Source organism: Gorilla gorilla, chromosome 15 (assembly GCF_029281585.2).
Source record: "Gorilla gorilla gorilla isolate KB3781 chromosome 15, NHGRI_mGorGor1-v2.1_pri, whole genome shotgun sequence".
Classification (NCBI taxonomy): domain Eukaryota; kingdom Metazoa; phylum Chordata; class Mammalia; order Primates; family Hominidae; genus Gorilla; species Gorilla gorilla.
In genome coordinates, this window is record NC_073239.2 from 108096443 (window position 1) to 108112714 (window position 16272).

Genomic DNA, 16272 nt, shown 5'->3' on the forward strand with positions numbered 1-16272 from the left:
CAGGCTGGAGTGCGGTGACGTGATCATGGCTCACAGCAGCCTTGACCTCTGAGGCTGAAGCAATCCTCCCGCATCAGTCTCCCGAGTAGCTGGGAACACAGCTACCATGCCTAGCTAATTTTTGTATTTTTTTGTAGAGACAGGGTCTCACCATGTTGCTCAGGCTTGTCTCAAACTCCTGAGCTCAAGCCATCCACCCTCCTCAGCCTCCCAAAGTGCTGGAATTAAGGCATGTACCACCATGCCTGGCCCATGCCCCATTTTAAAAATGAGTGAATTTAACCTTCGAGAGGTTGCCCACTAATCTCACATGGCTGGCAAGTGGCTGAGTTGGGATTTGAACTCAAGTTCTGTCTGACTACCATGGCTGGGCTGAGCAGTGCTGTGAAGGATAATTGTTGAGTTAAAGAAAACCTTTGGAGAAGTGATTTGGCCTTGTGGATCTTTCCCTGAGCACAATTTCCAGCATGTTCCTGAGAAAGCTTAGGATCCTCTTTGTTGGAATAAGCGCAGGTCCTTCCTCGGGGCATCTATGCCCACTAACGTCACAGTCATCCTCCACTCCCACTTTTTCCCCTTTCCCGAAAACATCTCATATGGGGCTCTGAGCAAGCCCTGGGAGGAGCTGCTTCCTGGGTGAATGTGTCCCCCAGAGGAATGTACACCTGCAGCAAGACGAGTGGGACATTTTTGAAGCCTCAGGCCACACACATTGTCCCCAAGACAAGGCTGATGCGGATAGTAAGCCTCTTGTTTTTGAAGGTCACAAACAACAAAAACATGGAAACTCAGAATGGAAGAGGCCCATGAGAGCAATCTTGAGGCATAACAACAGCTGCAGAAGGTGACTGCAGGGAAGCGGACTGTGCTCCTATTCTTTATGTTCTGTTTTTAGCTGTGTTTTTCAGAGCAAGTAGGTACCATGGTGATAGGTACCATAGAAATAGATGGAGCGCACCACCCAGCACGGGGCTGCCAAGCTGTTCCCCTGGAAATGCACCGAGAGCTGCCAGGGAGAGCCCAGGGACTCTGCTTCCTGGGGCCTGTCAGCTGCATGGCCAGGGAAGAAGTCCCCTGTAGAATGGTCCCCAGAGGCTTCTCACTGTCTCACTGTCTTGCTGTCATTGTCCAAGGTCCCTGATGGTGCATCCTCCCTCCTGGAGCACCTGTGGCCTTCCTCTCTGAGTCCTCTCAGGAAACTCACTTAAGGGGGTTTGCCTTTGCCTAGTGAAGCAATTATCTTGGCCAACAGTGACCTCAAAAGTAACACTGCCAGCATTCCTGTCTCCATAGTTAGGAGTGCTTGGTCCTCATCCTGCCTGGATGTGGCACTGTCACTGGTTTTATGCAATGTCATAAAGAATTTGTGGGGCAGGAGCTGAGTTCTGAACATTTGGTAATCAGGAATACTCATAAAATGAAATTTCAGAGGATCTAACCCAGAAAGCCGAGCAAGGTAGGGCATAACCACGTCTGATATGGTGGTTTTCAGTTTGTGAAGCCACAGGCAGTACAGAATAGGGCCCAGCCTCAACTATTTTTGGATGCAGCTTGAATGGACTGAAAGACCCTTTGAAACAAGTGCTGGAACCATCCCGTAGCACTTACATAACCATCTCTGCAAGGCTGTTGATAGATGAATGTAAATGAACCTAGGGAGAGCTTAGCTCATTTTTATTTAGATTTAGACCAATTTCATGTCTTCCGAAACGTAACCCATATATACACACACTAAATCTAACTCTTTTATTTTAGGCCTAGCATGAGAGGATCAAGTTTAAAGGGCATCTGTTATTATATCTGTCCCATCATATCTGCTTCTGTGATGGCTTTATTATGTACATTTCTTTCTATACATTTGTGCTCTCAGGTGGCATTCTTCTTCAGAGCAGGGCAAGTGTAATTCTGGACCAATGTGTGATTCTGAGACCAGTAATTCTAAGCACCAACCAACTGAAGGTAATTTTATTCTCAATTAAAGAAACACAGAAAAAAAAAGAAAAGAAAAAAAAAAGAAACACAGACGGGGCACAGTGGCTCACGTGAGCCTGTAGTCCCAGCACTTTGGGATGCTGAGGCAGGTGGATCACTTAAGGTCAGGAGTTCAAGACCAGCCTGGCCAACATAGTGAAACCCCATTTCTACTAAAAATACAAAAATTAGCCAGGTGCGGTGGCACGCACCTGTAATCCCAGCTACTTGGGAGGGTGAGGCAGGAGAATCGCTTGAACCAAGTAGGTGGAGGTTACAGTGAGCCAAGATTGCACTCCTGCACTCCAGCCTGGATGGCAGAGTAAATCGCTGTCTCAAAAAAGAAAGATACACACATCTCTAACAAAGGATTTTTTTTTTTTTTCTTGAGACAGGGTCTCTCTCCATCACCCAGGCTGGAGTGCAGTGGCTCCATCTCGGCTCACTGCAACCTCCACCCCCAAGGCTCAAGCGATATTCCTACCTCAGCCTCCCAAGTAGCTGGGACCACAGGTGTGTACCACCATGCCTGGCTATTTTTTTGTATTTTTAGTAAAGATAGGGTCTCACCATTTTGCTCAGGTTGGTCTCGAACTCCTGAGCTCAAGCGATCCACCCACCTTGGCCTCTCAAAGTGCTGGGATTATAGGCATGAGCCACTGTGCCTGGCTAGGAATTTATTTTAAAAACCAAAAACTTAAAACTCAATAACATCATTAACTCATAAATTATTGTTTAGTTACAGATTATGAAAATGATAGAACCAGAAGGTGCTAACAAAATGTCTGTCCTGCATGTGTGGCATTTGACATGAAGAAACTGAGGCCCTTGCTGGGCACAGTGGCTCACGCCTGTAACCCCAGCACTTTGGGAGGCCAAGGCAGGAGGATCACTTGAGCTCAAGAGTTCAAGACCAGCCTTGGGCAAGATAGTGAAACCTTACCTCTACCAAAAAAATACAAAAGTTAGCCAGGCATGCTGCAGTGTACCTGTAGTAGCAGCTACTGAGGAAGCTGAGGTAGGAGGATCACTTGATCCCAGGAGGTCAAGGCTGCAGTAAGCCGTGATTGTGCCACTGCACCCCAGCCTGGGCGACAGAGTGAGACCCTGTCTCAAAAAAAGAAAAGGCCAGGCGCGGTGACTCATATCTGTAATTTCAGCACTTTGGGAGGCCGAGGCGGGTGGATCACCTGAGGTGGGGAGTTTGAGATCAGCCTGACCAACATGGAGAAACCCCGTCTCTACTAAAAATACAAAATTAGCCAGGCGTGGTGGCGCATGCCTGTAATCCCAGCTACTCGGGAGGCTGAGGCAGGAGAATCACTTGAACCCGTGCGGCGGAGTTTGCTGTGAGCCGAGATGGTGCCATTGCACCCCAGCCTGGGCAACAAGAGCAAAACTCCATCTCAAAAAAAAAAAAAAAAGAAAAGAAAAGAAAGAAACTGAGGCCCAAAGAGTTTGCATACTTTGCTATTAGTTCAGCATGTCTTCTGTGTATGCAGGTGGTGTCTCTAGGTCGTTATCGCTCTGGCAAGTTCTCTCCCAGTGATGGAGATGTGTGGAGCCCCCAGTCTCTCCAACCAGGGAGTGGTGCTCATGGTGACCTTGAAGTAGGCTTGTGGGTCAGGCTGTTGGTTGAGCTGTGCAGTGCCAGAAGTAGCTAAACATCATTAAAGGAACTGCCTAGTTTATCATTAGGACTAACCATGGAACCGATGACTCAGCGTTTACTGTTGGCAGTATCATACACTCAACCTGCATGGAGATTTCGTGCATCATATTTTGTGGTTACAGGAATTTGGCCTGATGGACCCGTTGCAGAAACTCTGTACTAAATAAGCAAACACGTGTGCTCTAGTTTTACAGGCCAAGCAAACTGTGAAACAGAAGGGTTGGCCTTTCTTGCCCTTAGCAGTCATACCTTGGACTTTTGCCACTTGGTTGGGTTGCTTTATTTGGCTAAGTAACTAAAAGCAGATTTACTTTGAAGAATGAGGCTCTCAAATATTCTAGAACTCTCTAAGAATGGACATTCACAGTCACGCTGGGCAGACAGAGTTATTCCCAAATTTTCAGAGTCATAAAGCTTATGTTTGGGCTGGGTGCGGTGGCTCACACCTGTAATCCCAGCACTTTGGGTGGCCGAGGCGGGCATATCACAAGGTCAGGAGTTTGAGACCAGCCTGGCCAATATGGTGAAACCCTGCCTCTACTAAAAATACAAAAATTAGCCAGGCGTGGTGGTAGGCACCTGTAGTCCGAGCTACTCAGGAGGCTGTGGCAGGATAATTGCTTGAACCCAGTAGGTGGAAGTTGCAATGAGTGGAGATTGCGCCGCTGCACTCCAGCCTGGGTGACAGAGTGAGACTCCATCTCAAAAAAAAAAAAAAATCCAGTTTGGCCTGTGTGAAGCACCCACACAAAACCTTCCTTTCCCAAGATTAGCGCCTTCCTGTGGAGCTGGAACAGGGGCCCTAGGGCTAGAATATTTGATATTCAAGACACACACTGAGTCTGGTGTGGTGCTTTTCAGCAACACATTGAAAAATTGTTGCTTTTCACACCAACAATTTGAAACTAAACATTTAATGTGAATGTTTCTTTTTTTTGAGAGAATGTCTCACTGTCCCCAAGGCTGGAGTGCAGTGGTGCAATCGTGGCTCACAGCAGTCTCGACCTCCTGGGCTCAAGCAATCCTCCTGCCTCAGCCTCCTGAGTAGCTGGGATTACAGGCACGCGCCACCATGCCGGCTAATTTTTTTAGTTTTTGTTTTTTGTAGAGATGGGGGTCTCGCACTCCTGGACTCAAGGGATCCTACCGCCTCAGCGTCCCAAAGTGCTGAGATTCCAGGCATGAGCCACCACACCTGGCCTTAATCTGAATGTTTTTTAACAATCACAACTTGATTTTTAACATTTTAATTTAAAATTTTTATTATGGTTAAAAATATACAACATACAGTTTACCATTGTAATCATTTTTAAGTGTACAGTTCTGTGGCATTAAGTACATTCACATTGTTGTGCAACCATCACCACCCTCCATTTCCAGAACTTTCTTCATCTTCCCAAACTGAAACTCTCTCCCCATTACACGATAACTCCCCATTCCCCACCCCATCTCCTGGACCCAGCCTGTGGTCACCACCATTCAGCTTTCCATCTCTGTTCATCTGTCTGTTGTGGGTGTCTTATAGAAATGGAATCATACAATATTTGTCACTTATGTCTGACTTATTTCAGTTTGCATAACGTGCTCAGGGTTCACCCATGTTGTAGCATGCATCAGAATTTCCTTCCTTTTTAAGGCTGAAGAATATTCTACTGTATGTATATACCACATTTTGTTTATCCATAATTTTTCTATAGTTTCTTATTTCTTTGTTGTTGTTGTTTTGTTTTTTTGAGACAGAGTCTCGCTCTGTCGCCCAGGCTGGGGTGCAGTGGCGTGATCTCGGCTCACTGCAAGCTCTGCCTCCCGGGTTCACGCCATTCTCCTGCCTCAGCCTCCCAAGTAGCTGGGACTACAGGCACCCACCACCACACCCGGCTAATTTTTTTTTATTATTTAGTAGAGACAGGGTTTCACCATGCTAGCCAGGATGGTCTCGATCTCCTGACCTCATGATCCACCTGCCTCAGCCTCCCAAAGTGCTGGGAGTACAGGCGTGAGCCACCATGCCTGGCCTATTTTTTTTATTTTAAAATAATTGCAAAGTGACAAAACATTTCAAGAATGGTACTAAAGAAAATCTTTTTTATATCTCATTATTCATCTTTTTTTTTTTTTTTTTTTTTGAGATGCAGTCTTGCTCTGTCACCCAGGCTGGAGTGCAGTGGTGCGATCTTGGCTCACTGCAACCTCCGCCTCCTGAGTTCAAGAGATTCTCCTGTCTCAGCCTCCTGAGTAGCTGGAATTACAGGTGTGCGCCTCCACACCTGGCTAATTTTTGTATTTTTAGTAGAGACGGGGTTTTGCCATGTTGGCCAGACTGGTCTTGAACTCCTGGCCTCGGCCTCCCAAAGTGCTGGGATTACAGGCGTGAGCCACCCCACCCAGCCCTTCTTTTTTCTTTATAGACAGGGTCTCATGTCATAAGAGACCCTACCCGCCATTCCCCACCACGGAGTCCTACCTTACTCAGCTCCACCTTGTGGCTTTAGGACTGGATTGTTTAGAAAGGGGAGGAGAAGGGACCACCATTTGCTTTCATTGAAAATATTTGTTTTGGCCAGGTGTTGTGGCTCATGCCTGTAATCCCAACACTTTGGGAGTCCAAGGCAGGAGGATCGCTTGAGCCCAGGAGTTCAGAAAATACAGCCTGGGTAGCATAGTGAGACCCCCATCTTTACAAAAAAAGAACAGAAATTAGCTGGGCACAGTGGTGCATGCCCGTGGTGGTCCCAAGCTACTCAGGAGGCTTAGGTGGGAGGATGGCTTGAGCCTGAGAGGTTGTGGCTGCAGTGAGCCATCATTGCACTACCTGCACTCCAGCCTGATGACAGAGCAAGACCCTGTCTCAAGAAAAAAAATAAAGAAAGAAAATACTTGTTTCATTAACAATTCTTTGCATGTGGGGAGCCCTTGTATTTAACCTATTAAATAAACAAATCTTAATTATGACTACCAGCATTTCCCCAATCTTTTGTCTCTGCTATTATAATACCATTTTTTAAATAAAACGATTATACAGTTAGGATGCCTTCTTCCTTGCAGCAACACTTATTTTGCAAATTTGCAGTTGTATTTAGGCTACCACCAGCAACTCTCTTGGCAAACATTGAGCAACTCCTACCACAAAAATTAATGAGTAGAGAGACAAGGTCTGCACACCTACTCATTTTGTTCTTCCATTATCAAGTTGTGGGACTCTGGGGAAGTGATCCAGGGGACATCTACAGAAACCAAAAATGGAGTTTTGTAACACTGTGAGTTGTTTGTTCTTGTAAATAATAGGATCTTCTTGACTGGACTGGAGGCTTCAAGGAAGCTGTGTCTTCTGTTTTTCGTGTGCACCCTTCGCAGTTCTAAATATGATGCTACATGAATATAAGGTGTTTCCTGTCGTTGTGGGCTGGTGGAGCTGTGAGGGCTTCAGTGGGATAAACTGGGAGAAGGAGCCTGGGTTATAAAGTTCAGTGGATGCTTCTTGGGTTTTATCTTCCTTGACCTCCCCGGACCGTAAATTCCTCCTTGAAATACTTGCCTCTGAATCACAAAGTTTCTCTCCTGCCTCCCTGGCCGCCTTTTCTCAGCTGCCTTTGTGTGAGCCACATGCTCTGCCCATCCCTCCTGACAGTGAGCTTTATTTACTTATTTATTTATTATAGACACAGTCTCGCTCTGTCGCCCAGGCTGGAGTGCAGTGGCGAATTCTCGGCTCACTGCAACCTCTGCCTCCCTGGTTCAAGCGAGTCTCGTGCCTCAGCCTCCCCAGTAACTGGGATTATAGACATGCGCCACCACACCTGGCTAATTTTTGTATTTTTAGTAGAGACAGGGTTTCACCATGTTGGCCAGGCTGATCTCAAACTCCTGTCCTCAAGTGATCCGCCCACCTCGGCCTCTCAAAGTGCTGGGATTGCAGGCGTGAGCCACCGCACCCGGCTGACAGTGAACATTTATTGGGCACCTCCCGTGTGCCAGGCACTGTTGATGCTGCACATCCAGCAGTGAGTACAACAGATGGAAAGCCTTGTCTTCTCTGAACTGAAAGGAAAAGAGGAAAACCCCCTCCCTTGGGTGTGAGGCAGCTTGCTTGTTTCTGCGTCACGGGAACAACCTCAGCTGCTCCCCAGGGTGTGCTGAGCACTGCCTGCTCATGCAGGCCTTGCTGGGCCCTTGAAGGATGAAGGCAGCCTTCCCCTGCAAGGTTCTTTCCTATGTGAACCCAAAAGTATCTACGACAGAGCTCAATCAACTTAGAAAGTTTATTTTGCCAAAGTTAAGGATACAGCGTTAACATACAGCCTTAACACACAGCCTCAGGCGGTCCTGAGGACATGTACCCAAGGTGGTCGGGGTACAGGTTTTTATTATTTTTGTTTGTTTGTTTTTTGAGACGGTCTCACTCTGTCACCCAGACTGTAGTGCAGTGGTGCGATCTCGACTCACTGCAGCCTCTGCCTGCCGGGTTCAAGCAGTTCTCCTGCCTCAGCCTCCCACGTAGCTGGAATTACGGGTGTGCACCACTATGCCCAGCTAATTTTTGTATATTTAGTAAAGACGGCGTTTTGCCATGTTGGCCAGGCTGGTCTTGAGCTCCTGACCTCAGGTGATCTGCCCAACTTGGCCTCCCAAAGTGCTGGGATTACTGGCGTGAACCACCATGCCTGGCCACAGCTTGGTTTTATACATTTTAGGGAGACATGAGAAATCAATCTATGTGTGAGATTGATCAGCCTTTCACTGAATACACAATTTCCATGCGAGAGAAGGGTAGAGGAATAGTCACTTATGCCTTAGTCTGGCTCAGTGAATCTACATTTTTACATAAACAATAGGGCAGAGGAAGCAATCAGATATGCATTTGTCTCAGGTGAGCCTCAGAGGGATGACTTTGGGTTCTGTCTATCCTTTGTCAGGCACCCATGAAAATAAGCTGTCAATTTACATTGCCAGGGTGAAATTCATTAGAACTGTTTTAGGGTAAAGATGTTGAAGCCCACAAGGAATTCATCTTTAAGCGATTTTATTTAGGAACAAAATGGGAGGCACGCTTGCGCAGTTCCCTGCTTGACTTTTCCCTTTGGCTTAGTGATTTTGGGGTCTCAAGATTTATTTTCCTTTCACACCTGTGAGAGAGACTTTCTGATGCTCCTGTCTCTGCCCTGCGCTCCCATCTCGTCTGCCAACTTTGCGCTTTGGCTGCCCTGCTGTCTGTCCCCCACCTGCAGCCCTACTAGCTTCCTAAAAGACAAGTTTCACAAATCACTCACTGCTCAGTACCTTCTGTGATTTCCTGAGGCTCCGGGATAAATCCAAATTTCTTCACATGACAGGTGGGTCCCCATGAGCCAGCCTCTGCTTTCCCTTCCAGACCCAGCTCCCGCCACCTCCTGCCTTGTGTCAGGCTCTGCAGCACGGACAGCTGGTCCCCCCAATACCTCCCTGCCTTGCTCCTGCTGGCCCCTAGGCCTAGAGGGCCTTCTCCCTCCCCAGCCTGCTTCTAGTCTGACCCCTACTCTCCTTTTAGACTCAGCTCTTCTCCTCCACCCTGAGTCCACAGGCCCCGGAGCGCTAAGCACGTGGTGTTATAGTTAACTATTTACTTTTCTATCTTTTCCTGGAAGACAGACATGATGGTAGATGGTAATTATGCGTTTAATGTCTGTCTCCTGGGACGGTAAACCCCTGTGAGTGTGGGCTGTGACTGTCTTATTCACCACTGTGTTTTTGGCACGGGGCCCAGAGTAATAAACATGGGTAACACTTCCACAGCGCTAACTGTGAACCGGCCAGAAGTGTCCTGAGAGCCTTACATGAGTTTACAACTTTAACCCTTACCACCACTCAGTGAGGTACTGTGATATTATGAGATATGTATTTGGTCTTCCTCTGGTTTCCTGGCATACAACTTCTAAAATCCTTGGAATCTCCAAAGAGATAAACGTGTTTTTATAGGCTAGAGAGTTGACTGATGGCCAGGCGTGGTGGCTTTGGCCTTGCACGGCGGCTCACTCATATAATCCCGGCACTTTGAGAGGCCAAGGCTGACTGATCATTTGAGCCCAGGAGTTTAAGACCAGCCCCGTCTCTACAAAAAGAAAAATTTAAAAATTAGATGGGTGTGGTGGTGCTCACCTGTAGTCCCAGCTACTCAGGGGACTGAGGTGGGAGGATTGCTTGAGCCCAGGAGGTTTGAGGCTGCAGTGAATTGTGATTGTACCACTGCACTCTAGCCTGGGCAAGAGAGCAAGACCCTGTTTCCAAAAAAAAAAAAAAGGACAGAAAAGACAAAAGAGCAGAAAGCCTCTCTTCCATCAGGGCCACCCCAAGGCACAACTCTAGAGGGCGCCATTCACATACAATGTAGTGCGACAGCCACTCCTGCTCAGGCCCCAGTCTCCCACTTTCCCCTCTGAGGGCACCACTGATACCAAGCTCTTCTCCATCCTTCCACAGATGTCTATGTGGATGTGAACAGAACATGGGCATGTCGGTTGATAGAGAATTCTCCACCTTGCCTTGTTAATTTTGCATCATTGGGAGATTATTTCAGATAAGGTGTGTAGAGTAGCCTCATTCTTTTTTTTTTTTTTTTTTTTTTTTGAGGTGGAGTCTCGCTCTGTCGCCCAGACTGGAGTGCAGTAGCGTGATCTCGGCTCACTGCAACCTCTGCCTCCCAGGTTCAAGTATTCTCCTGCCTCAGCCTCCCGGGTAGCTGGGATTACAGGCATGCACCACCACACCTGGCTAATTTTTGTATTTTTTGTAGAGACAGGGTTTTGTCATGTTGCCTAGGCTGGTCTCAAACTGCTGGGGTCCAGCAATCCTCCCACCTTAGCCTCCCAAAGTGCCGGGATTACAGCCATGAGCCACTGTGCCCGGCCTGTTTCTAAATCATTTCTTTTACAAACAGTGCTGCTGTGTACTCAGTCACTGTTTGAGCACATCTGTAGGATACAGTCCTAGGACTGGATTGCTTGGGTAAACAGAGAAATTACTTTCTAAAGGTGGAATTTCAGAAATCTGTGACAAGCATACATGAGATATTTTTACACTGAAGTTTGGGGCTTGTCAGATCTGGCTAGGGGTTGACTGTCTGTGGGGCTCCTCTCTGATATATTTGATGTTAGGGAATGATGTTTCTGGGTTTGATAGTTTGTTCTCTAAAGAGAAAAGAGAGAGCTCAGAGCAGAAAGGTAGCTTTTTGGATTCTAGCCAGGGCTCACTGATTGGATCCCATCTCACCTCACTTCTAGAGGAAGACCACTCCAGAAAACAAGATACCTGGGCCATGCAGCAGTGTGTTCCCCAGTGCCCTGATAGAAAGTCTGAGAAGTTCAGGATTCAGTCCCTAAAAGCATATGGGCTGAAGAGGCTCTGGACCTAAAATCACCTTGTTGGGGATAGTGGGAAGGTCCCTGTTATTTTTAAAATATACTGAGGATGTGATTCCTAACACCACAAAATGGGTGGGTGGGTGAATGGATGAATGGCTGGGTGAATGGATAGATGGATGAATGAATGGGTGGGTGGGTGGGTGGATGGATGGATGGATGGATGGATGGATGGATGAATGGGTGGATGGATGGATGGATGGATGGATGGATGGATGGATGGATGGATGAATGGGTGGATGGATGGATGGATGGATGGATGGATGGATGGATGGATGAATGGGTGGATGGATGGATGGATGGATGGATGGATGGATGGATGAATGGGTGGATGGATGGATGGATGAATGGGTGGATGGATGGATGGATGGATGAATGGGTGGATGGATAGATGGATGGATGGGTGGATAGATGGATGGATGAATGAATGGGTGGATGGATGGATGGATGAATGGATGGGTGGATGGATGGATGGATGGATGGATGGATGGATGGATGGATGAATGGGTGGATGGATGGATGGGTGGATGGATGGATGGATGGGTGGGTGGATAGATGGATGGATGAATGGGTGGATGGATGGATGGATGGATACATACATAGATTCATACATATAGAAAGGTAAATAGTGATCAAACAAACATGAACTTAGACCTGCTTTATTATTAGGTAACTTCTTTGAGCTCGTTGGACCTCAGTTTCTGTCTGTAATAGGATTAACAATGCCTTTTTTGTGTGTGGGACTATAGTGACAAACTAACAGATGATGTACGTAAATGCCCTAGCATGGTCCTGGCACACTGTGGGTCCCCATATATGGTGGTAGTTGCTATCATTTACTGTGAGTGGGCATTCTCTGATTGGTGTATATTGAAGGCATTTTTTTTTTTTGACTTTGCAGGAGCCAAGTTACACCCTGTTTAACCCTGCCTTCAAAGGGACGACTCTGTAAGGTAGGGGCTCTCAGCCTTCTTTTCCTCCCAGCATGCACGGTGGGTGACACCGGGGTGCCTGGCACACTCCCAGCATGCATTTCACAGGGCAGGATTTCTGGCAACACTCATTTCTCTCCAGGCCAGGAAAGCAACCTAGAAATCAACTTACATTTACATTAAAACAGTACATAAATAAAGGAAAGAGAAGGCAATAACCCTCAGACTTTGGTCTCCTGGCTAAAATGTATTTGCAAAACAGCACACAGCTTGCACCTGCTGCCCTCTAGGGTAATAATGAGGGTGGGTGGCGGTACCTGTGGGGTGGCCCATTCCAGTGGGTTTGGGCAAATGAGGACGGTTATCAGAGGAGTGGCTGCTATTCCCCACAAGGTTATGGAAAGCTTCTCTCTTTGGCCTTTGCTGTGTGCCAGGCAGAGGTGCTAGGTCCTCTCTGCAGTGTGCAGTGACCCTGGGGAACCACAGACATTCAGGACCCTGGCTGGTAGCTCAGTTGCTTGGCTAAGGTGGTCAAGCTTGCCAGGCCCAGGCATTAGGCAAGCCCAGGCCTGACCTGCCAAAGCAGCTGCTTTAAGCCTCAGAATCTTCCACTGGGCAATGGAATCCTACCTCACCTGACTCCTCCCAGCACCCCCTCCCCCTAGCCCGCGGGGACTAAGTGTTCTCTCCCCTGTGTCCCCACAGCACTTTGTTCCCACAGCTATTAAAGTACTCACTGTTGGCTCTAAGTACATCTCTCCTCCTTCCAAAGCAATATTCTTTTTGTTTTGTTTGCTAGAGATTTCATGTAATCTCAAATTCTTTGTTAAAATGGCCCTGGGGTTTACATTATTTTCTATCTAGGAGATTAGAGTTGAAAACATAAATTGGTGGTTTGGAATTCCACTGAGTTCTTCTCTTTAGATAGAATTGTGGAAAGTCAGGCTTGTCCAGAACCCTCACTTTGGGCACTGTCCTTGAATCCTGCTCTCATTCATTCTGCAGTCAGCTAGTCATTCAACAAACACTTACTGAACTCCCACCTTTGTGCCACTATGCTAGGCACTGGGTATATTTGGTTGAAAAGGACCTTGGCTATGCTTTAGAGACCAACACAATGTGGTTATCTAGTTCTAGATTTTGTTGACATACTAAAACCTATCTTTTTTTTTTTTTTTTTTGAGACAGGTCTCACTCTGTTGCCCAGGCTGGAGTGCAGTGGCGTGATCTTGATTCACCGCAGCCTTGACCTCCTGGGATCAAGTGGTCCTTCCACCTCAACCTCCCAAGTAGCTAGGACTACAGGCATGCAATACCATGCCTGGCTTTTTTTTTTTTTTTTTCGTAGACATGGGTTTTTGCCATGTTGCCTGGGCATGTCTTGAACTCCTGGCCTCAAGCAATCCTCCTGCCTCAGCCTCTCAAAGTGCTGGGATTACAGGTGTGAGCCACCACACCTGGCTAAAACCTCTTTTTTTATAGCATAAGTCAATTTAGGCCAGGTGTGGTGGCTCACGCCTGTAATCCCAGCACTTTGAGAGGCCAAGGTGGGCTGATCACTTGAGGCCAAGAGTTTGAGACCAGCCTGGTCAACATGGTGAAACCTCACCTCTACTAAAAATACAAAAACAAGCCAGGTGTCGTGGCACATACGTGTAATCCCAGATATTCAGGTGGCTGAGGCATGAGAATCTCTTGAAGCCAGGAGGCGGAAGTTGCACTGAGCTGAGATTGCGCCACTGTACTCCAGCCTGGGAGACAGAGTGGCGAGACGCTGCCTCAAGAAAAACAAACAAACAAAAAAGAAGTCAACTTATAGGATTCCTTTCTGAGCACAATTTCCTAGAGATTTGAGACCACCTCTATTTTTTAAAAATCATATTTTTTAGCTTTTAATTGTGATTTAAAAAACACATTCTACTTTTAAAAATCTACAATATCTATTTACTCACCAAAGATTGTATAAGGCACTGTGCCTAGAGTGGGGTTAGGGGAAGCATAAAGAAGAAAACACAAAGTCCCTATACCTTCTAGAAACCTAAATCTAAATAAGGGAAGTCACATGTCGACAGAAACTCGGCCTCTTATTTCACTTGCAATTGCGGTGGTATTCATTCATCTGTTCATTCAGCCGTGTGTATTTTGGGCACGTGCTATGTGCATAGGCTGTGATGGGTGCTCTGGAGCCTGTGGAAGAAGTCTCACATGTGTCCCTGCCCTCGAGGCCCTAGGTAGAGAAGGGAGTTCAGAGTCAAGTAGAATAATAGGCCTCGGTGCCTCCTGGCCAAGGAGCCCAGCACCAGCCTTTTGGAGAAGACTCTGCAGCTCCTGAGGAATGGAAAGCTGTTAGGGAAGGGAAGGGGGACGTTCCAGGCCAAGGGAGGGGCACAGGGAAGTTTGCGTTAGGAATTTCTCATCAGAAAAGGAGATGTGACGGGGGAGAATGGATTCCAAACAATGCCCACTGCAAGGCAGGCCCAGGAACAGGGCCAGGAAAGGGTAGGATGTGATGTGGTATGTGAAGCTATGTGAGGCTGAATCTGCTGCCTTCAGGGGGGCCACACTTTCTAATTTGTTCCCTTTCCTTCCCTCACCCAGATTCTCTGCTACTTATTCAAGGTGACACGATGCCCTTCACAGTCCACCTGAGGTGCCGCCTTCCCTCTGCCATAAGGAGTTTGTTTCTACAAAAGAAACCAAACATCAGAAATACATCCAGCATGGCTGGAGGTAAGTGGTGCCAGATAGTTAAAAAAAAGAAAAAAAAAAAAAGAAAGTTCCTGGGAATTACCAGCTGTGTAGGGCCCACAAACTCCTGAGACTTCTAGATTCTGCACAGGAAACAGAAAGTAAGAGCAGAATGATATTAGCTCTGGTCACTATTTAACTTCTCAGAAGAAACTGGAACCTTGGATTAGACTCAAGGTGTGGAAACCCATCAGATGGGTCTAATGACACCCAGTTCTGCTTGGTCACCTCAGCCCCATATGGAGAACCACCAGGGCTCAGGTGATGAAAAGGGTTGTCCCTTCTGGGAAAAGTGCCCCCAGGTTACACTGCAGTTTAACCAGATTTTGATTCAGACCAATTCTTCCTACCCTTGACTGGTCTTATTCTCTGGGTGGCACCCATCTCCCTCCTGTCTCCCGGGAGTGACACTGAAGGTTCTGAAAGGTCCTGCAAGAGAAAACAGATACCAAATTTCTCATTGACCTAAGTCCAAGCAAAATTTCACATTAAAAAAGACTCTTCTGGTTATGGTATAAGTGCCCAAGGAAAAACCATCAGCACCATCTAAAGTACTAGAGCAAGACCATTTTCCTTTAGTTTATTAATATGCCTGGCCTCTGTTGCTCTATATGGGCTAACAGAGTTAACTGTTGTATAACAAGGCACTCTTTTTTGTTGTTGTTGTTGAGACGGAGTCTCGCTCTGTCGCCCAGGCTGGAGTGCAGTGACGCGATCTGGGCTCACTGCAAGCTCCGCCTCCCGAATTCGGGTTCATGCCATTCTCCTGCCTCAGCCTCCCAGTAGCTGGGACTACAGGCGCCCGCCACCATGCCCAGCTAATTTTTTGTATTTTTAGTAGAGACGGGGTTTCACCGTGTTAGCCAGGATGGTCTCCATCTCCTGACCTCGTGATCCGCCCACCTTGGCCTCCCAAAGTGCTGGAATTACAGGTGTGAGCCACTGCACCCGGCCCAACAAAGCACTCTTAAACTTAGTGGCTTAAAACCATTAATCTCACAATTCTGCAATCAAGGCTGGTCTTAGCAGGGCGCTTCTTCTGTTCCATGTGGTGTCTGTTGGGGATAGACCATCCAAGATGGCTTCTTCCTGACATGTCTGGCATCCAGTGGGACATCTGAGACTGGCTGAACATTTCTTCTCCATGAAGCCTCTTCAATAGTGGTCGCCAAACTTCTTTACATGGGACGCCATGAGACAGATTCCAAGAGAATAAGTCCTAATGCCCAAACGCATACCAAGCTTCTGCTTGCATCACACTTACTAATGTCCCATTGGCCAAAGCAAATCACACGGCCAAGGCCAGAGTCAATAGGGAAGGGGCTACAATGGGGTGTGAATACTGGGGAGCATAGTTTATATAAATTGGTGCAAAAGTAATTGCGATTTTTGCCATTTTTTTTTAAATAAAAGTAATGGCAAAAACTGCAATTACTTTTGCACTACCTAATATATACAGAGAGAGCCACCAAGGTATTAGTCTACAGCAACCTGTTATATACGAGCAGCGAACACCAGCTTAACCCCAGGTTGACGACTGCTTGCTAGGACCCTGGGA

General features: G+C 47.1%; 1 protein-coding gene across 9 annotated transcripts in view; it reads left to right on the plus strand.

Moving 5' to 3' along the window:
- DGLUCY (D-glutamate cyclase) overlaps positions 1-16272 on the plus strand; it is a 164550-nt gene that overhangs the window by 86887 nt on the left and 61391 nt on the right. For 8 of the 9 annotated variants that reach the window (XR_010130815.1, XM_063698120.1, XM_063698117.1 and 5 more), the window contains 2 exons: positions 11936-11987; positions 14565-14696. Coding sequence is in view for 8 of the 9 variants with exons in the window: in XM_063698120.1 (XP_063554190.1) it covers positions 14594-14696 (103 nt within the window). In the remaining variant the exon portion in view is untranslated. Of the gene's footprint in view, positions 1-1870; positions 1960-11935; positions 11988-14564; positions 14697-16272 lie in introns of all 9 variants that reach the window. The other variant, XM_063698116.1, reaches the window with a different exon arrangement.